The following is a 24,560-nucleotide window of genomic DNA, read 5'->3' as shown; positions in this document are numbered from 1 at the left end:
CTCCCAGCCGACGGATGGGGCCCTGTAAGGAGATTTCTCGGGGGGTTCTCAGTCAACTCTCCTGCCTACGCACGCTGGTGCGCCAGCCTGCATGGCCTTCTCCGTATGCCCGGACCTCTCCTCATCCTCAGGGCTCCGCTGAAATGCCGCCTGTCTCTGCTGGAAATAAATCCATGCTCCCCTCGGACCCCCACCACGCTACTCATTCTGCTTCCTGAAGCATCACCTCCATGATTATTCTGAGACTTTGGGCGTGGAGGCTCCGGGAGGACAGGGCTGAGTTTTAGCCGTGCTGGCACACAGCGAGCTTTCACAAACGCGTGCAGAATTCAAAGGGCATTTTCTTGAATACCTGGTGGCATTCAATTGACACTTCCTCTCATAAACTGTGGATTTCAAGTGACAGTTTCTTGAGTAGGGCTCTTAATTATTCCTTATCTTATTCATTCCTTCCTCTTTCCTGTCAGTCTTGGAAAAATTACCTGTATTTTGTTCTTCCCGTGCTACACCTCCCACCTCAGTGTTTCTCCTTCCTTGTCTTCTTGGTTTCTTGATGATCTCTCTGTCCATGGCCCTCCTCAGAGGATCCATGGCACTCTTTGATTATCCCAGTCATAGCATGAACCACATACATGTATTTTCTGTTTGTCTTCTCTTCTAGAATGTGAGCATCCTGAGGACAAGGGCCTGTTTATTATTAATCTCTGTGTCCCCTATGGCTTGTATGAACTTGATACAGAGCCAGAGTTCAATGAATGCTAGGTGGATAGATGGATGGATAGTTGGAGGGACATGTAAGTGGGTGGATGGGTAGGTGGAAGGATGGATGGAAGAATGAAAGGATGGATGAATGAATGGAATAGTGAATGGATGGATGAGTAGGTAGAGAGATAAATAGCTGGATGGGTGGATGGATTAGTGGATGGATGGATGGATGAATGGATGGCCCAAATGTCTCTTTTCAGTAATGGTCTATGTTCTTAATGCATTTTACCATTCAGCTTTTATACCTTGTGACAGTAAGTATTTATTTCATTGTATGAGTTTATGTATGTATAAAATTTTATATCATTTTATGTATTATATAGTTTTATTTATTTACTTTTTGCCTGGAAAGAGCCTTGCCTTCGCCCTCACTTGCTGTGTGGGGACGTGGTCTGGGATGGTCTTAAATGCAGCCTGCAGATTTGACCCTTAGAGGAAGTGGGTAGAATGGAGATGAACACATTTCTTGTACCATGCCCTCATTCTGCCCAAGACACACCTACCCGGACCATGCCATCCTGACTCCCTGTGATGATGACATGGCTGGTGTCCCATGCCGGCCCCTCCATCACGCAGCAGCAGGTTATGGCTCCTTCTGGGCCCCAGGCCGTGGTAATGCTGGCCAAGGGTTGTCCGTTGACATTCCACAGGGACAAGTGGGCTCCCGCACAGGAGACGATGGTGCCCTGCAGCAGTGAGAGTGGGCTTCACTTCAGGCGGTAGTCATTGCCTACCCATCTGCCCAGCCATTCGGTGTGTACGCCCAAGCACCCTCAACCTGTCATCTTCTGAGGACTAACCAAGGTACTCCCAGACCTCCTAAGACACCCACTTCTTCCCAGCAGACTCATAGGTCTGCTGTGTTTTCACACAACTGTACATTTCTGGTTCTCTTCATACTGCAATCAAGTGTTTGGATACTGCTTTCCCCAGCACAGACCGACCGGCTCACCCTTTGGGCTCCTCCCACAGCCCTCTCCCTGGCAGTGTACTGACTGGCATAGAAGACCCAGCCTGGACACCACCCCTGGCCTGGACACGGTGTCTACACCTGGCTGGCCAGCCCTGTCCCCATGAAGCAGCTTTGGATGACACCTGGTGGAGGGCAGGGTACAGAGGTTTGAATGACTGCATGTGGCTCATAAAATTGGGCAAGGTTCCCCCCACCCACCCCAGGGGGAATTTCTGAGGAGAAATCTGCCCACTGCATCTTCCGAAATGTTTATGTCCAGAGTGTTTTCTTCTCAAGTCCTTGTCTATTTTGTGCCCAATAGAGTAGTGGTCACTGTCACCAAGGACCCACCAAGGACCCCAAGAGCCATCTGGGGCCATGCCTTTGAACCTTGCCCTGACCACAGAAGGGATGTAGGGAGCTCCATGCCCCTCTGCAGCCCTCTGGGCTCGGCTCCATCATGTCCCTTCCTGAATTGTTTGGTGGAGTCTGCCTGAGGCCGGGGACCATGTCTGATACATCTCTGCCAAGCACCCAGCGTGGGGCCCAGCAGGCACTCAGTGAACTCAACCAGCTCCAGGACAAGTTGAGTTAAACAAGTTGTTGTCCTGATATCAGTCTTCTCTGAGGTCTGGGGACATAATTCCTTATGAATTTATTTTCTCCCAGATCAGGGCTTGGTGGTTTCCCCAGTACATGCACCCATTCATCCACTCACCCACCATCCATCCATCCATCCATCCATCATCCAACCACCATCATCCATTTGCCCATCTAACATTCATCCTGGATTCAAGCCTATCTGGATCACCACTCTCAGCCAAAGTTAGCACCAGGAGGCTCCTTCATCATCTCTTCCTCCTCCTGTGATACCCCTGCTCAGTCAATCCAGGCTCCAGGCCCCTAGGTTTTTCTATTAGCAGATGCAGAGTCTCTGCATCCTCAGAAAACCCCATACCCTATGATGGGGATTCCAGTGTAGAAGAAGCTCCACACTGAGATAGATAGATAGATATCTCACTGATATATGTACACACTGATATATATATATATATTAGTCTATCTCACACACACACACACACACACACACACATGCACACACATGTTCCTGACAGGCTTATCTTTGGTAGCCAGCATGGAGGGACAAGCAGAGGCACCTCCTGCCTTGGAGACCAGAGGCACCTGCTGGGTCAACACGGATTTGCAGTCAGCTAGCTGAATTAGTCAGTCAACCCAGAAGACCTCTCACCAAAGCCAACTTCCTGCCCCAACTCCCTGATGCCTGTGTTAGAACAGACACCTCCCGCTACCCCAGCCCCTGAGGGAAAAAAATAAAGAAGCAAAAAACTAAAATCAAGACCCAAATTGAGACCTGTTGATGGCTCTTCTCTGCCTGTGTAGAGAATGCTCCACACATTTGGGGTCTCTCAACACTCTTGGGTGGTCTTTGCCCCTGGGTTTCCTCTCGGGGCACTGGCCACCATGTTACCATGCAGAATCATGGACATGTTGAGGACACAGACATTTGAGAAAGAGGGGCCTCACCGACACATCGCTGATGGCAATGGCAGATATGCTCTCCCTGTGGGTGGGCAGGCAGGCTACATGGGTGAGGTGGTCCAGGTCCCACAGGATACACGTGCAGTCTTGGGAGCCACTCACCAGGAGGTTGAAGGTTACCGATGCTGCCAGGCATGTGACAGCCTGTGTGTGTCCATACAAGGCCTAGGGACAGGGAACGGAACCACAGGTTATGAGAGGGACCATTAACCCAGCTATTTGGGGAGATATTCCACTCTCCCTTTTACTGTTGGGCCCCAGATGAGGAAACAGAGATTCAGAGTGATTCAGTGATTCCAAAGTCTGTGGGTTGTGTATGTGTGTGTGTGTGTGTGTGTGTGTGTGTGTGTGTGTATTCACGGGTCAATGGCTGGCTTCTCAGTACCATCACTTTCCAGGGTTGAGACTCAGCTGGGGAGAGTCAGCAGTCCTTTTATCATAACCCAAACAGAGGCACCAGTAGCAGCCTCATGCTCTGTGCTCTCCTACACTGTCTTGCATCCAGAAGCAACACACGCCGCTATTAATATGCCAGGGCACTGACTTGTAATGTGCGGGGTCCCAGCCAGCAGCACAAGCATCATCTGGGAACTTGTCAGAAATGTGAATTCTCGGGCCCCACCCAGATCTACTGAATCAGAAACTCTGGGAGTGGGGCCCCGAAACCTGGGTTTTCACAAGCTGTCCAGGGATTTTTCAGGCATGCTCAAGTCTGAGCAACACACTAAGGGAACCTCAGAAACACACATGCCCCTGGAAACTAAACTGGGAAGAAGGCAGGGAGGTCAGGTCATAGTTTAAAAGGTGTGACTTTTCAAGTCCAAAGGATCCGGGTTCATATCCAGTCTCGCTGCCTGGCAGCCGCTGACTCAGGGCCTCAGTCTTGGCCCTCAGGTTGGCCTGTGCAGGGTCTGGCTTGGCTTATGGATGGTTACGTGTTCAGACCTGGCCAGAGGCCTTGCTCCCTGGGGACACGTTCCTGAGGCACTGGGGAGGCCTGCCAGGCACACTGGTACCCCCAGGCCCGCCGCTGCTGGCAGCGGCACAGTTTCCATCACAGCTGTCCCAGAGGCTGCCAGCTAAGCCTGGTCTGAGAGCTGTCGTGCACACACGTGCCTGCTGTCCTCTGGAATCAGCCTGAGAAGTGCGGAGGTGGTGTTCTAAAACGTGACTACCCTGCCTCACCTAGTGGTGAATCTCCACCCCCAGGACCGTCCGCCACTCACTCATTTGGGTCAATGAGGCTGAGCGTCATTTTTCAAAGCTGTCACTTTGCCTGGTCATAGCAATTAAAAGTTCTGCCACAGATTCCCCTTTGTGCTCCGTGGATCCTAACACGGCACCAACCAGATGGTGCTGGCAAGGTTCTGGATGTGACCCACGGAAGAAGGTTGGTTCATATTAGGGAAGTGGAAACTGTCTAAATGAATCGAGGAAAGCAGAGGGTTTGAAAGGAGCTTCCTGGTGGTCCTCCCAGAACGAACTATATCTGATGGCTAAGTTCTGACTGCAGGGGATAGGACCATGCCAGAGAGTGCAGGCCAGGGGACCCAGGTGTATGTGCTGTGGATTCAGAGACAGAGGCTGTGAGCCCAGAGCCTGTGCGAGCTGTCCGTTACTGGAGCCGGGGCTGCCGGCTTTCTGCAGGGGAGGCGCTGGAGAGTGAGGGACCACTGCACGCACAGGCACCGTCCACCTACGTAAGGCTGTTGCCTCCCACCAGCCAGGAAACTAGAGCACCTGGAGGCAGCCAGCACCACTCCCCATCTGGAAAGGCCTGGGAAAAAATGAAGGAGGACAGCAATTTTAAATGTTCTCCATTGTCTCTTCTGTTTTCTCAGAATAATACCTTTCCCCATGGCCAATTAAAATAACTCCACTGTATCACCTTATACCTAACTAAAGTAGCAAAAAATAAATAAAATAAAGTAAAATAAAACCCTCTGAAAATAATTCCCCATGCTGGATATGTTGCGGGGAGGTGGGTATTCCTAATTAATTGTGGTGGCACTGTAAAGCTACAGAACCATTATAGAAAGCATTATGTCACCGCGCTGTAATTCCACTTCTTGAAATCTACTATAAGGAAACAATTAATCAGAAGCAAACAGCAATCTATATAAGATGTTTTCTGAAGCACTATTTAAAATAGTTAAAATTGGAAGCAATGTAACTGTCTAGTTTTAGAAGAAATGGTTTACTAAACTGTGGTGCCTTGACATAAAACAACTGAAATATAATTTTATGGAGATGGAATAATATGGAACAATTGAAATGTAAATTACAGAGACTATAGAAAAGCAGAAACAATTTGATACACTGGGTGAAAACAGAATCAACATATCTACACAATGATCAGAATGGTATAAATATGTATATCTGGGGGTGGCAGTATGCAACAATGAGAACTTTTATAGGGATTATAGAGAACTGTTTAACTTTGAAATTTGTCTTTAATGTTGTAATATTTTTAGAAATAAAACACTTTAAAAAACTGTTAACGAAGCTATTTAATGATGATTTCTCTGCCTACCAGTCTACAAGTCAGGGACAGACCCCCCTGGGGATCTGGGGGATCCCCAAGGCCAGGTCAGCCTCTGTAGGTAAATGATAAAGTGTTTTGTTTTGCTTAGGAAACAAGAGCTTGTGGGATACCCTTTTTCTCTTGATTTATAACTAGGAGAGGATGATAAATTACATGTTATGCTGTCAGTACCGGGGCTTTTACGCTGCATCTTCGCCACTAAACAGGACCTTGGAGCGGCGATGCGGGGGGAGGTCACTTCCCTGGCTCCCCAAGGTGGCTCTGGGGTTGGGCTGGATCTCCTGCTGTCCCCGGAGTGATGCCTGGGAGAGGGGGCTGCTCCACACCCGTAATGGTAGCGCACAGGCTCTTCACATAGGTCAGGAAGGTGAAGGTGTGAAAAGACAGGGGGCTCCAAGGCTGGCTTGGGAGGTCTTCCCCTGAGAGTCTGGGTGAAGGCAGCCTGCACTTGACCTGCACAGCTGCCTCTCAGCAGATGCCACCGCCTCTGCAGGATTAACCAGCTCCCTCAGCACTGACACATTCACTCCTTCACCTCACATTTACTGAGTGCCCGTCGCTGTGCACCACGCGAGTGCTGGGGGTGGTGCCAGGGGACAAGGGCAGGCTCTGGGGAGACTTGAGTGACTAGAAAAGCATCCAGAGAAACCCAGAATCAGTTCCAGTGAAACATGTTCAGTTTAGGAAATCTGGTCAGTGGTAAGCGTTGTATGGTTAATGTTGTTTTGTTACTTTGGGGCTATACGGTTCACTAAAACACAGATGTAAACGTGAATTGCATTTTGGAGGTGGAAATGTCCCCTAGCGATATTCTCCAGCAAGTTCAAGTGTACACAGGGGAAAGCACTAGGTTTAGAGTTAGACAAACCTAGATTAAAAGGCAAACCAGACCTTTCTGAGACTCAGTTTCCTTATCTAAAAGTGGGACTAACAATACCAGCTTTCCAAGATTACGGTTGATGTGCAGAGCCTTAAGTAAGCAGTCAGTTCCACTCTCCGTTTATTATCCCGAGCAGCTGTGGTTTGCGAGGCAAGACCAGACGAGTTGTCTGCCTCCTGGTCTCTTCCCTCTGCTTCCGCCACAACCACCCCTGTTCTGAGATAGTCTTTCATTTTCTGGCTCTATGATCTTGGACATGTCACTTAACTTCCTTGCACCTGGTTTTTCACCAGTGAAGTAGGGATGATAATGATTCCTATATTACAGGGTTGTTGAGGAGGTGAAATGAGGCCATTCACATAAAAGTGCCCATGACAAATGCTCAAAAATGACCCTTAGTGCAAAAAAACCCCACAAAACCCAGTTTCACTGGCCCTCACGTGTAAGCAGCATCTCTCACCGAGGTGTGGGTCTCCATGGAGGCACCAGCCCTGTGAGCTTGTCAAATCCACCCAAGGGCATGAAACCGCGCCCCTGAATGACACAGAGCCATGTGCTGCCCTCAGTGTCTCACTGTGCTCTCTGCTCCCAAGGGAGACAGGGCTCTCAGTGCTCAGGAGCTGGAGCACGCTAGGGCACCGTACCTGCCTGAGGCACCCTACCTGCCCCAAGGTACCCCACCTGCAGAGGCACTGTACCTGCTTGAGGTGCAGGCCTGTGGTGCGGCCTTTGGCCATGCTGAGTTCCCACACACACACCACGGCGCTGGTCCCAGAAGTGACGATGGTCGTGGGGGACGGGCACACGGCACACAGACAGCGGCCCCAGGCGGCCAAGTTCTCGAACGTCATCAGGATCTGCGGGAGATTAGACGAGTGGGACGAGCACTGGTGCCAGAGCCAGCACAGGGCAGGGAGCTGGGACAGGGTGACGGAGGGATGCAGGCAGGTCTGGATGGTGCCACTAGCCTGCCTGCCTGCGTGCTGTGGGGGCCGAGGGACGTGACAAGCCCTGGTGACGAAATCCAGGCTGTCCAGGTCTGTCCCCAGAGAGCTCACACCACCCAAGGAGCAGGTGGGGAGAGACAAGGGAGCAGGAGGCTATGGGGACACAGCGAAAATGCCCCGTGAGCCTGGGAAAGTCGGAGCCAGCTTTTAGGAAGGGGTGACATCTGGGACCAGTTTCACAGGCTGCCTCGTGAAGGAGGTGGGGGAAGGCTAGGGAGGGGCGAGAAAGCTTGGTGGGCAGGGAATTCACGCCACGTGATAGGGTGGGAGAGGAGCGAGGGTAGGAAAGGAGGCCAGAGGTAGCCAGGGCCACATCAAGAAGGTAGACATAACTGGATGGCCTAAAGCAGGGGTAGAGGACGAGCAACTGGGTGGCTCGCTTCCGGCGGCAGCCGAATACTCAGTACGTCCCTTCTGAGTTTAAGCTGTGACCCGGGCCGGAGGAGCCCCCGGGACTTTCTGCCCACACTGGGTGACAGTCCCAGGCTGGGGGCACAGCCACGTGGAGGAAGGGGTGTGGGTGACCGTGGCTGCTTGGGGCTCGCCCGTCTCCTGACCACCTCTGCCCCAACCGGAAGGAGGCTGCGGCCCTGGGGCTGCCCTGCCCCACCCCGGCGCCACTCACCTTGTCAGAGCCGTAGCTGCCCAGGCAGCAGCTGAAGTCGTCAAAGCCCCAGCTGAAGGTCCTGCTCCAGTGAGGAGGCAGCAGCATCTTGTTGGTCTCCACGGCCAGGATGGTCTTCTCCGTAGGAACGATGTGGCCGATGGCTCCTTTGGGGGATTCCGAGCCTAGAGAGAAAAGGTACATATCTGCCCCCCAGTCAGTACGGCGGAGCCGACTTGTCAAAGGGCAACACCCGCCTTAGCTGGGCCCAGAGAGGAGCCATGCGCAGCCAACCCCGACTTGGCAGAGTGCCTGCCCAGGCAGGAGCTGCTCCTCTTCAAGGTACCTCCCTCCTGGGCCTCCCTCCGGGGGCCACGTTACACACTGGCCCCGGGTCCCTCCCCAGATTCAGCACATACAGGATGTATGTGGCCATGCAGGTCTTGAGTGTCTCTTTCGGGCTGATGCCAAGGGAAGAGGAGCCCAGGCTGTTGGGGCAGACAGCACACAGCCAGAGGAGCCTGGGGGCTCTGCCCTTCCTGCCCCTTCCAGGCACCAGCTCTAGCAGGTCTGGAGGTGGAGGTCCAGTCGTGCAATCGGTTAGTGCGCAGTATTTGTATGGAGATGCCAAGGACACTGTTCTTGGATTTCAAAAGAAAAAAACCCCAAAACCTGACCTTATACTCCTTGGGACCAGAAAATTATTCCAGGTGGTGAGACATCCCCAAAGCAGGGCAGGCCCCAGGGTGGCACAGACATCAGACTTCACACACACTCAGCTCCTCTAGGAAGCAGGGCTGGGACTCATAGCCGGGCCGTCTGCCCCAGGGCACATGCTCCTGGCTAGTGGCTGCAGGTCCACCTGGGTGCTCAGGAGCAACAGTGAACGCGGGTGCCGAGGGTGGGGGCTGAAACCCTCCCTTGGGAAACCTGGGACCTCCCACTTGGCTCTGGAGGTGAGGAGGGGGGTGTGTGTGTGTGTGTGTGTGTGTGTGTGTGCACGCACGCGTGTGCATGTGTGTTGGCATGTGTGTGTTCATATATGTGTGTACATGAAAGAGGGGGGTGCGTGTCTCAGACAGACAGAAAGACGGACGGGTGGGTCTTCAGAAGTCAGGGTGTAACAGAGGCGGTCCCAGACACTTCCAGAGCAGAGGTCTGCCCAGATTCCCGTTACGCCTGGAGATTCCCGTTACGCCATGCAGAATCAGCCCCCAAGCCCCTGCCTGGGCCTGTGCCCCTGAACCTCCAGAGGAACACTGGTCACTGAAGGGACAGCTGTGGGACAGGGCACCAAACGAAGCAGGGCCAGGTATTCACCTTTGACTGTGACCTGGGAGGGCCTCAGCGACGGCAGGCTGTAGAGAAAGGGCTGTGGGTGACCGGGCAGGCTCACAGGTGTGGAGGCGTCCTTTCCAGGGGAAGCCTTCCCTGCAGTGGTCCTGGCCGGGTGGGGTTTAGTAAAGAGCTGCAGAGGCAAGGAGACAGACACGCACCACATGGGTCATTAGGACAGATGGACAGAAGGGGAGTCGTCCTCAGGCAAGTCACAGCTGCTCCTCTGGCCTGGGAGCTGCCTGGGCTGAGGTGAGCTGAAACAGAACCATCTGGCTCGACCTTCGGATGTTGCCGGTGAGGGGTCTGGGGCTCTACTTTCTCAAGGTCACGGTGCAGGGCTGGCAGAGAGCCCTCCTGGTTGCCAAATCTGTCTTCTTCTCCAAGCTGCTTGAGAAAAGGATGACCTCACCGAGGAGCCCCTGATCCCTGGGAGAGCTGCCTCTCATGTCATAGGGTCAGAATGATCCCCTTTCCTCCGTAGATCACGTCTCTCTTCATTTGCTTGAGCTATTTCTCATATTTTCCCCTTTTCCTTACAAACTCTCTGCAGGCCCATCCATCTGGGCATCAACACAGAATTCTTTAATAGCATCCTTTCAACTATTCCAAAGAGCACAGGCAAACCCCATTAGCAGCCTTTCTTATTTTCATTTTTCTTAGATCTCTGCTGTCAAATTGTCCCTAATGCCAAACTCGACAAAGCATGAAGTGCCGCCGGGCCAGAGAGTGCAGCTGAGGCCAGCTCCAGCTCTCCACCCTCCCCTCCCAGACTGGGCTTGTGCCGCGCTGCTTTCTCCAGCCATCCAGCACATTCCTCTGCTCCCAGATGGAAACATCCATGGGGCGCCATGATATGGGGGGAGCTGGCCTCGGCTGGGTGCACAGGCAGAGGTGGGGCTCAGCAGGCAGCCCGGGGGTCTCGGAGCAGCCTTGGTTCAGTTATAACCCTCGATCAGATGCTAGACTGTCTAGAAAAGCTGGGTGGGTGATCAATACAAACAGAAATCAGAACGATGATTTCTAAATGAGCATTAAAGAACGTTCTCCTCTCACAGCAGCATAACGAAAGCACCACAGGCTGGGTCCCTGTAATAGCTTTTGCAGGCACAGCCCCTTGATAGAACAGTGCGTGGTCCTGAAGCATTTTAATCTTGTCTTCAGGCTGGGACCACTTGCGGAATTCTAATTCTAATTCTGATGATTTTTTAGAAATATTTTTTACAAGCTCATATAATATCTCATTAAGCAAAACCAGAATTTAAATTGTGTGCATTCCATGATCCCACTGATGTGAAAATATTTTTGCTTGTGGACTATTACTTTGAATCATTTGTTTCATCTGTATTATAATATTTTTAAAATTAAAAAAATGAAACCATTTGGCTACCCAACCTTCTTTCCTGAAATTCTCTCCTTTCTACAAAGCCTTCCTTGGCCAAACCCGCACTTGGATGTGCGGTCTGTTCTCCAAGTCACCCTCAGGCCCTTCCATGTTTCCCTTACCTAGGAGCTGAGCAAACCTGAGCATGTCACAATAAGGCCAGACAGAAGAGATGTTATTAGATGAGCCCGTCCAAGCCTCATGGTTACATGTGGGGAAGGCTGAGGCCCAGGATGGTTCTGGAGTTGACTGGGTCTACGCACTCATTTCCTAGTGTGGTTCCTGACTGCCCAGGCTGGGACCCCACAGTCCGTGGGGCTGTGCTTCTGAACCCAGGTGGCTGTGCTCAGGGATAAAACATCTCTACACCAAATGGGAGTCTGAAGTTGAAGAGGGCTGAGATCAGTTAAATAAGCATCAGGATGTCATTGTAAAGGCACAGCCTCACATCACTACGGGACTATCCTGATGTGGATGGAGGTGATGGAGCAAAAGGCCCATGTAAGACCCCTACCATTTCACCAGGGGCCCTGGGGCAGAACTTGGATGCTCTCACAATGGGGTCAATATGGCATAGGCTTTGGAGCCAGACAGATGGGGTGAGATCTCGCCGCCGTCACCTGCTAATGGTGCAACTGTAGGCAAGTTATTTATTTAGCCTCTCTGAGCCTCAGTTTCCTGATCTGTATAATCCCCATACCCAGAGCTTATGAGGGGATTCAGTGAGGTAATCACACGAATAACTAACATTTGTTGAAGGCTAATAGTATTTCAGGCACTTTCAAGCACTTGGTATCCTAACTCTTTGGATCTTCACAACAACCCTACAGGGTAGATACACATATAAAGAATTATATCCTGTGTATTTATCATAGAGTCTATCACATGGGTCACAGATGGGTGTCGCCTTCATCATTATCATTAACGATATCATCGCCTCCATCGACATCAGATGGTAATGGAGGGTTAAGCCGTGACATCAAAGGCGTAGGGAGATGACTGAGGACCGTTTTGCCTCTCTAGTCCTTGCTTACTCCTCACTCTCTCTCCCATCCAAGCTCACCCTGCACACACTCTTTTGAGAAAGCAAGACGAAGGCCATGGCATGCTGTACCTGTTTGGGCACCTGTCCAAAGTTGCTGACGAACCCCAGGATGGTGCTTCTGATCAGGGGGTCACTGATGCTGCTGAGGTCCATTTTGTCACCGTAGAAGTAGGGGTGGAAGGTATTAACAGCCTCCACTGCGGCTGACCCTTGCTGCTTGCACCCAAAAATGAGGTCTATCCAGTGGTGCAGGTTGGCACTGACAAAGTCACTTTCCAAAGCCTGGAACCAAAACCCAAAGAGCATGAAAAACACAGGTGTCTCATGGACTCATGGGCCCTCTGCCCAGATCAGGACGGGGCATGTGGTTCAGGACGCCAGATCAGCACAGGAAAGATGAGTGATGCCTCCCTGGGCTGGATGAGCACTAAGCAGCACACCTGCAGCCCATCTGAGGACCACCTAATTCCTGCCTCCAGCTAGCGTGGCACAACAGGTCTGACTAGCCTATCCAGTCCATAAGATAACCTTGAGCAAGAAGAAACGTGGGCCAGTGTCTTGATGTCCCAGTTCACCTGAGAGATGGCACCCGTTTCTGCTGAGTAGAGCCCAGTTCCAAAGCTTGGTCCCCAGAACCCAAAGATGTTCATTTGGAATTGTCTGGGCTCCCCTTAGCGATCCTCTGGGAGGACATGCACACTTACACTTGGGCTTGGGAAAATCAGGTCACCTGGGCCAGGTTAATTTTCTGAGGCACATGGCCAAAGTGGTTTTGAGAAGGCCACACGTGGGAAATGCCACAGGAGGTGTGATGACTGCCGTTACCGAATTTCCAGAGGCAAGGATAAACCAGGGAAGAACTTTCTCCTCACCAAGGGAGAAGGACAGAGGAAAAGACACAGCTTTGTTGTTACTAGTCAGGCCTGCTGCCAATTTTTTTTTTTTTCCTTTTTTAGGTGTAATTCACATACAATAAAATTTGCCCTAAATGTACAGTTTAATGTGTCCTAAAAAATGCATGTAGTCATGTAACCAACACCATAATCAAGATATAGAATATTTACATCAACTCAAAAAGTTCTCTTCTACTCCTTTTTGCTCATCTCCTACTCCAGACTAACCCCTGATCTGCTTTCTGCTTCCACAGTTTACCTTTTCCAACAAGTCACAAAAATAGAATCCCATAGTATGTAGCTTTGGGTTTTGGCTACTTTTGCTTAGGACAATGCTTCCGAGATTCATCCTGTTGCTTCATGTACCCATGATCTGTTCCTTTTTGTTGCTAAGTAATATTCCATTGTATGGATGTATCACTTGTTTAGCCATTTACCAGTGATAGACATTTGGGTTGTTTTTTTCTTTTTGACTAGTATAAATAAAACTGATGAATATTTATGTACACATCTTTCTGTGGAAAATTTCCATTTCTCTTGGGTAAACACCTACAAGTGGAATTGCTGGGCAATATGGCAAAAGCATCTTCAACTTCATAAGAAATTACCAAGCTCTTTTCCAAAGTGGCTATACACATTTTTTCCCCACCAGCTATGCATGATGAGTTCTGGTTGCTCCACATCCTTGCTTAACTCTTGGTTTTAGCAGTACTTTTAATCTTAGCCATTCCTGTGAATGTGTAGTAACATCTCGTGGTTTTAGTGTATGTTTCCCTGATGACTAATTATGTTGAACATATTGTCGCGTGTTTATGCTAACCCAGGTATTCGATCCAGGATACGTGTCCCCAAATGGTCTCTGGCCTCTACCCACATCAGCCTTTCTGCGTAATAAGTCAAGTCCTCCCCAGTCCTGGCAAATCTTTTGGCCAGCGGGAGCCCCTTGGAGCCGCCAGCCCCCTGACCTATACTGGGCAACATGGCCCAGGGCTTGGCCCTGTGTGTAGAGTTGGCTAAGGGCACTGACTTGCCCTCCATCCAACAAGAATCTGAATTTGCTTCCCCCATGAGTCCCACAACAAATTGGCACAAAGGCAAAGCCTAATGGAGCTCTTAAAAGAGCCCAGAACCCAAGCCTTCTCCTGCCAACCCGGGGCACGGGGCCCAGTTGCTTCTCTGGGCCCTCCAGACATAAGAGCCTCAGAAGTGCTTATCACAGCCATTCACTCGGGCAGAAAGCCTCAATGAACACTGAGGGCACCCTGAGGTCCTCGTTCAGGATACCACGGACTCTGCCATGACCCCACTCAACTCACTTGTCTATGCAGGCTGATGAATTTCCGTGGGTCCCCATCAGCCCAGGGAGGGAGTTGCACGTCCCCCAGTGCTGTCCCGTCCTGCATGCAGCCTGGATGGGGTGAGAAAAAGCAAGGCTTTGGATAAATGGGAGCCCAAACTGGGCTAGGAACCAAGGGGTGTAAACACTGTGCTGTCTAGTACTCCGATTCTTGCATAGACCACACTGCTTCCTGCCTCCTCTGTGGGGAGTGACCCCACCCTTTCTGCCTGGAATACTCCTACTGGGGTTCTAAGCCCTCCACCCCTTCAGGCTTCCATAAGACCCTACTTGCTTCCAGGTAGTGCCCGCACATAAAATGATTGTTGTGTCATCATCGTCTGTGCGTCTTCCTCCCCTCTACTCTATGCCTTTTCATCCAGGTGCTTTTTATACAGTGCTAAATAAGGAGGTAATAGCAGTAACAATGAAAGCTATCGTACTATGAGCACCTACCGCTATGCCAGGGCACCATGCTAGGTGCTTGGCACGCATTGTCTTATTGACTCTTCATTCAACTCTATAATTTATGCATTTTCTCTCCACTTTAAAGTTAAGATAGGAGGTTTTCGGAGGGACCTTCCCCAGACACCAAGAAGAGGAGCCTGGCTTCAAGCCCGAGTCTCTCTCCTCCACATTAGCCACACAACCTTGAGCAAGTTGCTTAACCTCTTGGGGAGTCACTTTCCTACCCATTACCTCCCAGGCTGGTACAAGGATTAGAAGAGAAAATACACATAACATGCTTAGAATAGTTCCACGCATATGGTGGTTGCTCAGTAAACACAAGCTATAGCCTTGCTGAAACCCTCCAGAGCCCTCACGGTGCAACTGGGGTGAAAACGTCCTCTCTCTCTGGCCTGCAGGACTGGCCTGGCCTGGCCTGGCCCTTCTCATCATTCAGTCTCAGCTCACCTGTCACCTCCTCAGGCAGCTCCTTCCTGGGGACCACAGTAACACAGGGCCTCTAAGTCACCTCAAACCACTTTCCTACTTTCTTTCCTTATAGGACTTCTCAGCATTGAAGAGTATTTAGTTTATTTCGTTGTCTATACTTTCTATCTCCTACCCCTGTCCCCACACAGAATATAAACACCTTCAGGGCAATCCCGCCCCAGGACACCCAACTAAATCCTCAGTGTCTAAAAAGTGCCTGAATGCAGTAGGTGCTTAATAGCCACTTGGTTTCCTGAGTTCCCTGAGGACACGTGGTCCCTGGTGTGCAGGTCATTTCTGCTGCTGAGCACGTCCCGTTCGGCAGAGAGCCAGCCTTCACCTCCAAGGAGGTCTGGTGCCCTTCTGCTGCTGAGCACGTCCCGTTCGGCAGAGAGCCAGCCTTCACCTCCAAGGAGGTCTGGTGCCCTCCCTCCAGCGGCCCCCTCACCTCAGGTCGGCTGGGACCCCTCCTCTCAGCTTCCACCGTCCCTGATTTACTCCTTTCATGGACCTCATCACATCTTGTGGGAACTGCCCTTTACATTTGTCAGGTTCTCATCCCTGATGCACGTGAAGCATCTGAGAATCTGAACACTGCCGAGGCGGCCAAGTTCCACGGGCTCAGACTCGACAGGCCTGGGCCTGGGCATGTTTTGAATGCTCCACTGGTATTCTGTCTGCAGACCACTGCACAAGAGGTGGGTGCCTGAGTCAGGGGCTGGATCTCCTCACTTGTGCTCCCCTGGGCCCGCACCTGGTCTGGCTCAAGGTGCAGGCCCACGTGTGCTGTTCGGAGGAAGAAGGAGGGCCCTGAGGAAGGGGAGCTCTGGGGCACCAGGTGTCTGCTGGCACTGGGTCACGAGTGCCCTCCTCAGGGTGGGAGAGTCCATCCCGCACCTCTGGGTGGGGAGGGCCACGCCCTGCTGGGGGCTCTGACCACACACCCCCTCCGCAAGTCACCCTGATGTTTACAGTGGAGGCTCCCAAGGTACACGTAGTCACCAGGGGGCCTGCCCACTGGGGCTTCCTGAAATTTTTGTCCCTCCTCTAAAGCAGTAGGTAAAAAAGCATGGCTCACCCTGGAGTGGGGCCTGGAGGGCAGGAAAGAGAAGGAACCACCAAGGGTGCCCATACAACTGCCCACGGACACCCTAGCAGTCTGTGCTGGGAGATGCAGGATCTCTGGGTCCTGCTCACAGGGTCCAGGCTAACCCATCTGTGGGACTTGGAGGAAAATGGGGCAGAGAGGGGCCGGGGCTCGCCTGAGGTACACAGCAGGGCAGTGACAGGCCTGGCTAACAGCGAGGGTTCCTGCCCCCTGGTCGCCGTCCCACTGCAGACTGAGGCCTGGGGACCCTTGGCAGGAGGTCGTGGGTAGCACCGTGGCTTGGTGGTCCTGCAGCCCTGGGGCTGTGTCCTTCCTCAGCTCCCACCTCCTTGTCAGGTGCCGCCACCCAGTGGAGGCCTCACGGCAATCTGCCCACCGTATCAGTCTGGTGAGGGCCTGTGTGTTTAGCTGCTCAGCAAAGACACTGATGTCATGACCCACGAGCTGCCCGGCCCCTGCAGCCTCTCCCCGGCTCCACTCACCAAACTCCACGGCGTTGCAGTTGGTCAGAAACTCGGGCAGGTAGAAGAACTCCGGGGTCAGCTCCCTGACGTCACTCATGTTCTCTCTGGAGGCTGACTCCCATGCTTTCTTCATGCTGTGGAACATTCTATCTGCCACATCAAAGCTTCCACCCTAAGCAGGAAAGGGGCGACATGATCAGCTGCATGCAGTGAGAACTCGGGGTGCACAGGCGTCACTAGTGTGGGCCCCCTTCGTCCACTCTGTCCCCGAGGCACGGGTTTCGCCGTTAGAACCTTTCGTTCACCCACACACACACGTGCGTGAGTCAGTCCATGCACGCGTGTGATGGTTTCTTCAGGCATCTATTCCCTCAACTACTCTCTGGAACCCTACAACAGGAGCTTCCACGGAGGATGCATGATCCACTGTGATAAAGGGAGCAATGTTTTCCCAGTTTGAAAATTGGAGTTCAGATCAGAGACAGGAAACCACAGTCGTGCATCTGACCATCTCCCACATTTGCCGAAGGTCAGCTCTGAATCAGGCATAAAGACAGGATACAAAGGACCAGCTACAGGATGAGAAGTGGGTCAGACATTCTATGTGTGGGAAAATTTCCTGGAGAAGTCGACCCCTGGTGAATCTGCAAGCCTAGTGACAGAGAAAACGTCAAATGTTCTCAGCAGAGGGCAAGACCTTGCAAGGAAAGCAGGTCAGGTCAGGGCCCTGGTGGCATATAACACAGCAGCCTTGACAAGCGAGAACAGGTCTGAGGATGGCGAACTGGAGGCACGTGGTGCTGCATGCAGCACCCACCAAGGCCAGCCTTGTTTCCAAGGCCCATTTCCACAGGTGGCTCGATGCAGTCCCGAGCTTGGCAACTGGGATTGGACCAATTTAGACTTAAGGCAAATTCTTTCCTTGGATTCTCTGCTCCTCTAATCTGAATTATCAAATCTCTTCAGTTGATGATACCCTTATTCATCAGGTGATCTTGAGTGTTGGGAGGAGGCAGAGAGGTGCCAGTTGGAGAACTGAAGACGCTGTGGGCAGAGGGACTTCAGAAAAGAGTTTCTGAAACTGGGGATATGGGTCTGTCTGCTTAAGTTTAGGGACGCCCGAGGGACACCTCTTCCCTGGAATTCAATAGTTCACTTGTCCCCATAGAAACTGGGCCTTTTTTGTACAGCCAGAACTTGCCTTCTTTCTGCCACCCTCTGCAGAGTGCACATATGGCCCCAAGAACAAAGGCGGAGAACCCAGAATGCCAGCGCCCTCCTCTGCCCCATCAGCTCCCTTCAATCTTCAGGGGGCCGAGATTTCCCATCGGCAGCGGCGGATGAAGGGTAAAGAATACGCTAGCACTTTACACACGCAGAGATGCTCTCTCTTTGTCCTCACAGAAGGTGCATCAGGAAGGGATTGGTATTTCCATTTTGCAGGCCAGAAAACTGAGGCTTCTCAAAGTTTATTAATTTTTCCAAAAGAAATGAATGGCAGAGCTGGGGTCAAAACCCACGGATGCCACTCCAAAGGGCATGCTTTGCCCTTATGCCAGTTACCGGGGGGAATCCTGGACCTGGGGCATATGATCTACTATGTGTGGCCAAGGGGACTCAGCTCTTTCTGAGAAGGAAGAACCTGCCACACACCTGAGGGAGGCCACACCGGGGCATCCTGGCCGGCTGGTCAATTTTCTGAGTCAGATGTGAGGATCCAGTGAAACCCACAAGTCATCCTCTGCACGGAGTCAAGGACACCAAGAAACCCAGTAACCCCTGGGTTTGCAACCAAACACAGTGCTTGGTCAGCTTAAAGATGTGGCTTTTCTCCAAGATGGCTTTGCTCTTGGTTAAAATTAGGGGATGACGCCCACCATCAGATTCAAATTGAAATGGAAACAAAATGAGGGGGGAGTGATTCTAAATAAATCTGCCCCTAACAAGTCGCTCATTGAAATGTATTAGGAGCTTTGCGTATTTAATCTGCAGCCTGCGCCTTACATCTGCGGGAGATTGATGCCTTCTCGTCGTCCCGTTTTCCTTTTGCAGCTTTTATGAGTGCTGATGGTAATCTCCTGAGAAACAATATGATTTGGTAATAAAAAGATTACCTGTATTGAATAAAAATAATATATACATAGGAAATATTGTTAGTGCTACAAATCTGGTTAAAGATATTACCACAAAGAAAAATGTTATTTTTTTCACAGCTGTCTAATACATTTTAGCAAAAGTAATATCTTTAAAACTTAAGCCTGTATTATTTATAAAGGAAGCAATAACTGATTTTCCTACTTCCTATATTAATAAATGTATTTGCATACATTTGTTTCAAAATTAATGGGTTTGCTCACTTCTGCAGTACAAAAGAAATGCCAAATTCCCTGGAAGGAGAAGTGGAGCTGCTTTGTAACTCGTATATGTAAGTCTGTGGGTTGACACAAACTCTGGTGGCTGCCATCAAGAAATCCCACCAGGACTTGGTTCTCAGGAAGGGAAGGAAGGAGGAAAGGAAGAGATGATAGAAGAAAGAAAGGGAGAGAAGGAGTGAGGCAGAGAAGCACAATCAGGGTTTACAGAGTATCTCCATAAGGAAAGTCTGAAACAAAATAAAGCAACAACAAAACTAGGTCTGAGGTTGGACGGAAACGAAGTGACCAGAGAGAATTACTGGGCCAAGATCTGCTCCTAAATCGATTCCGCCGATACTCTTGAATATCAAGAATAATGAATCCAACATGTATCCGAACAGACCGAAAAAAGTAATAGCAAGGCCACTATTATCAACAAAGGAGCTACCTCTTACTGGCAGAAGACTTTTCCCAGGTGACGTTAAAGCCAAAAGACAAGGCAGCTAAGTCTGGAGGTTTCTGAAGCAAAAGGTAACAGTCTTCGGATTTTACGCCCAGCTGGCATTACTCGTATGTAAAGACACCAGAAAGATATTCTGAATATTGAAGGACTCATAAATAATATAATCCTAGCTCTCTTTCCTCAAAATCCTTTAAGAGGTGCTCAGTTTTACTAAGAGGTGAATCAAAATTAAAAGCAAAATAATGAGGGAAGAAGTGGCCAACAAGGACTGTTGCTGAACATTGATTGACAGGAGGTAAAATCAAAGTTCATGGATTACGGTGCATTGATTAAAACTGATAACACCTGAAAGGAGTTTCTATATTGAAGGTGTTATTCCTTTTGCACGAGGACACAGAGTCTATGTGCACCTGTGTCCCTGGATAGGCATTTCAGTGGTAACACTCTTAAACCCTCTCCAACAGGGGAGGGAAACTATGTTGAAAAAAAATTCAGTTCTTGACCCACACCCACAGGAAGCCCAGTAACTGCATGTGCTCCAGGACTCTTAACACAGGTGTTTTGGTAACATGTGCTAGAAAGTCTGTGCTTCCTTCAGCGGGACTGACCCAAATCAACCCACCACCACACCTAAATAACGCGATTGGTTTTATGAGCAGTCTGATGACCCCTTCTCATATCCTTTCCAGTAATTTAAAAGTATCCCACGTAAATAATTCACTTACAGGGCCCTGTCAGTACATCAGCTGACCTAAGCGGCTGTTGCTTGTCCATCAAAGAGGCAGCGTGCAGGGCGAGCAGAGAGCATCGTAGCTTTAAAACCAAGAGGACTTGGGAGGGCATTTCAGCGCCACTTGCAGCGTGAACTCCGGGAAGTCTCTTAGTCCCTTTAATGTCCCATGCCCTCCTCTGCAAACCTTGGATGACTGTTGTGGGTGTGAACACTGTAATGTGTGTGAGAGTGTGTGCATGTGAGTGCGAGAGTGTGGGTGAGCGTGCGTGTGTGTGATGTCTCAGCTGGAGCCAGGCACACGGGAAGAGGTACCGAATGAGCCCGGCTGCTGCCTCCCTCCCCTTCGCAGACCAGGACCTTGGGAGCGACCCTAGGCTTGGGGCCTGACCTCAGCGTGCATGGGGAAGGTAACTATGGTCTCAAAAGAAGAAAATGAAGGATGTGGAAGTTATTAGAAGCAGAAGGGAGGTACGAGGGGAAGTGAGGAGGGGCGGGGTCCTGGGACGGGGCAGGAGGGAAGTAGCGTGCGGGTCGTCAGGGCAGTTTTGAGGCAACACCACCACCAAGGAAGTAAAGGGGCCAGTGCGGGCTTCCCGGGCTCGGGCGTCCCCCTCAGCGAGCTGCCGGTCCGACGTGGATTTGGGAAGCTGATGCGCCAGTTCAGCTGCCTTGTCTGTCTTGCTCTCTCTCCACTGAGGGCGGGCTGACCCAAGCAGCCGTTGGCTCTCCTTCCTGTAGGACGTGGCCTTTGGAGAAAGGCGCTGCCTATGCTGCAGGGAGGAGCGTGCACACCTACGGAGCGCACGGCCACAGCAAACAGTTCTCACGCTGGATCTCAGCGCTGAGTCTCAGCCCTCATCACCCACTGAGTCAGGGGTCGAGGAGGAGGAAAGGAGGCTCGGGTGTTCAACACCACCAGTGAGAAAGTTCCAGCGCCCGGACTTTGTGCCAGGTCTGCCAACTCTGTCATGTGCCTTTTCGAATGCTCCCCCTTGAGTCAGTGTAATAACTGTTACACCTTTATTACAGGCACAACTCCACGCGGGGCTGGCACCCATGGAGCCCCTAGGTGGATGGCCTGTGGTGGGCCAAGTGCTGCCCACGGCCCTTGCTTCTCTCTGCAGCTGGCATATGTCTTACACAAAACCAGCTGTCTCACCTCAAATGGTGCAGAAAACCCTTCCCCACTGCTGGTAACAGCTGACTTCACACGGGCTGTGACTTAACACAGCACTTGATTTCAGTTTCTTATTCAATACAGCAGCAGCGGCACTGTGCCCTCGCTGGGGCGCTGGCTGCCTTGCTCTGCCCCGCCTAGGCTGGGTCCCAGCTCAGGCCCGAGAGCAACTGGTGCTCTTGCCAGGGTGGAAACAGGGGCCTGGGCCCTGGCCCCAGCCTGGTGTGGCTTCCGGTTGCTCAGCTGACTGAAGGCTCACAGACACCGGCTCCCAGTAGGCGAGATTCCTGAGAATCACAGCGTCCTGGGAGGCAAGCCCCCAGCTCGGCAGACAGTGGTCTCACACCCCTAGGGATGGGACTAACAGAGCACATAACCGACTTGTGCCCGGGTCACACTGCCTGCATGTGCCACCTGCTCAGGTCGCACTGTCTGTATGCCACATTTTCTGGATTGTAAGAGGCTATCACTGTAATAACAGATTTGAGGCAGAAAAACAAACACAGCAACAGTAGAGGTAGACATCAATTCTATGACCAGCCTTATAAGATTTAAATGTGAAGAGAACAAAGGAAACCTTACACCTAGGAATTGGAATATGTCACACTGCAGTTCTTAGGCTGTCCACGCCCCTCTGCACCGTGCCCTGTGGACAGGCCACAGCCCAAAGAAGGCTGTGCCCGCGTTCAGACCACACGGGGGGAACTCACAGGCACCACCTCTCCACACCAAAGCCATCCCAGCTGAGCCGTGGAGTGAGCATGTCACTCTGGCTTAGTCACATAATAGCCAAGAGGCAGAGTTTGTTTAATACAGAACGGAAGAGCATGCACTTCCGTATGCTGGCTCTTACAGGTACACCAGCTCTGGAAATACTGGACATTCGCACGTCCCTGCTCTCAGATAAGTGACAAAGGCCTCGCTGCCTGGCTTCTGCACCTCTCCACCTTTCCTATTCTTCTCCACTCCATGATCCAAGCTGGGGTTGGGGGCTGGAAGTCTTGGGCTGCTGAGAATGTAGTGAGGCTCCTTTCCTTGTCACCACACAGGGGTGAAGCAAAGGTCTCTTGAGAAGAAAACGAGTCTGCCTCCCAGGAGGCAGAGTGGGATGGAGGGAAAAGCCTGACTCCAGGAAGATGCCAGAATGTTCCTAAGGAGGTCTGCACAGGCCCCAGGACTCCCAAAGGGGAGGCAAGCACATTCCTCCCAGATGTAACTGTGCACACATTCCCCTGAGACTAAAATTCATCTTTTACGCTAAGGGAAAAGCAGAAGATGGTTGGTTCTTCTGCTCGTTCCAAAGGCCTGGACCAGTTGTGACCCACTAGAAGAGGCAGTTAAAAGTAGGAAGGCAAAACCATTTCAGAAGCATCGTGGAGATTTCAACTCGGATGAGCCAATGTGCCACTGATAGATTTGAACCCAGAAAAACCAGGAGTCGCATCAGACTTCAGCAAGGGAGTCAAAAGAACTCAAGCTAATATGACTGCATCTGTGCCACATAAAAGAAGATAAAAGTGCCTTTGACCATCTCACACTGGTTTAAACTATCTCAAACCAATTTGGGCTGGTCACCATTGGACCAACCTCACTAAGATAAGCTCCGACCCGTTGTGACTAGCTTCAAAGTGGCCTTAACCCAGTAGGTTTGCAGCACACCTGTTTCATCTGGCTCATGCCATTTGGAATGCTTTGAGGCAGTCCAGACTGTCTTGAATTTCTTTAAACCAAAGAGGAGCAGCTTGCACCAGTTCAAGCCTGCTCAGAAGAGATCTGGCTGATGGCAGGAGGAAGGAGGGAAGAACAATGATTGATCACCCTCGCAGCATCAGCCCTGAGCTAGGGGCTTTACCCACATTTCCTCCTTTAATTTCAATGGCCCAGTGAGATGTGTATAATTAACCCTCATTTCCAGAGTAAAATAACGTGCAGAAGATTTGGTGTCTATTAAGTGGGAGAGCTGGGATGTAAATCTCACAGTTCACTGTTTCTATTTCAGTCTGCCTCCTCATTCGTAACAGAGAGGACCCTTAGTAACAGGTAGAGATGGGGCTATAATTCCTGAGACTGAAGGGGCAAGGGAAAACTTTTAAAGCACCCGGAACTCCCTGGATGGGAAGCCGTCACGGGAGGCATCACCATCATCGTCAGCGGGATTGTCACTCCTTGTGGACTGATGAGGAACAGCTGGACGGGATCCCTGGCATGGGGTACAGCTCAGGGGCCGTTTGTTCTCCAAACCAAACTCACTTAAAATGCTTGTTGCCTGAGAAAGGCTCTGGGGAAGCACACTTGTTATTTCTGAGTGAACTTCCAGGGACAGGGGTTATAGAATGTCTAGATGAGCCATGCCTTCAAGGAGAGAGAGGACTGCGCCAAGAATCAGAAAACGGGAGGGATTTTGCTCCTAATTGGAAACAGCACCTTGACCTTGCCTACCCGTTCCTGCCCAGGGCTCAGGAGATGGCTTCAGTGCTGACCCAGAATGGCTTTTGGTGTTGGGGTCAAGGTCATCTGCGTGACCATAAGGAGTGACCTTGCTGGTGAAGTCAGACCAAAATACACAATTCCTGGGACACTCATGTTCTTCCTTTGGTGACGCTCGGCTGTCAGAGTGAGTCCCTGCAAGTTCAGCAGCCTGTTCACCCACTGTGGTCATGCCTTCCTCTCCGTAGGAACCTTGCAAGGCCTCAATCAAGACAGGCCCTAAACTTGGGCCCTGTGCCGTTCTCGCTTTGGAGTTGGCTGAGCCAGCTGTCTGCAGCTGGGCTACCCAACGGCTCTCCCTAGTCAAAACCTGTGCCCCTGAATAACCTTGAAGCAAGATCCCAGTGATAAGAGTCAGAGGAGAAGAGAGAAAAAAACTTATCAGCCTCCCAGGAGGGACTCTGTCCCAGCAATCCCATGTGCCTTGGACAGCACCATCCACTCAGGGTCAGACTCGCCTACTTTCACCTTGTATTGGGCGGCCAGACAAAACACAGGATGCCCAGGTAAATTTGAATTTCAGATAAACAAC

The 24,560-nt window shown here is 51.2% G+C and overlaps 1 protein-coding gene across 1 annotated transcript in view; it reads right to left on the bottom strand.

Annotated features, from left to right (window-relative positions):
• WDFY4 (WDFY family member 4) overlaps positions 1 to 24,560 on the bottom strand; it is a 250,705-nt gene that overhangs the window by 6,053 nt on the left and 220,092 nt on the right. Inside the window, exons 52-59 of the mRNA XM_068548935.1 lie at positions 16,833 to 16,986; positions 14,287 to 14,378; positions 12,147 to 12,359; positions 9,634 to 9,781; positions 8,335 to 8,519; positions 7,401 to 7,559; positions 3,263 to 3,442; positions 1,269 to 1,451 (exon numbers count right to left, since the gene is read on the bottom strand). Coding sequence (XP_068405036.1) covers positions 1,269 to 1,451; positions 3,263 to 3,442; positions 7,401 to 7,559; positions 8,335 to 8,519; positions 9,634 to 9,781; positions 12,147 to 12,359; positions 14,287 to 14,378; positions 16,833 to 16,986 — 1,314 coding nt within the window. The remainder of the gene's footprint in view (positions 1 to 1,268; positions 1,452 to 3,262; positions 3,443 to 7,400; positions 7,560 to 8,334; positions 8,520 to 9,633; positions 9,782 to 12,146; positions 12,360 to 14,286; positions 14,379 to 16,832; positions 16,987 to 24,560) is intronic.

This window comes from Eschrichtius robustus, chromosome 7 (assembly GCF_028021215.1).
Source record: "Eschrichtius robustus isolate mEscRob2 chromosome 7, mEscRob2.pri, whole genome shotgun sequence".
Classification (NCBI taxonomy): domain Eukaryota; kingdom Metazoa; phylum Chordata; class Mammalia; order Artiodactyla; family Eschrichtiidae; genus Eschrichtius; species Eschrichtius robustus.
The sequence above is the reverse complement of the archived record's forward strand: the minus strand, read 5'-3'. Positions and strand labels throughout refer to the sequence as shown.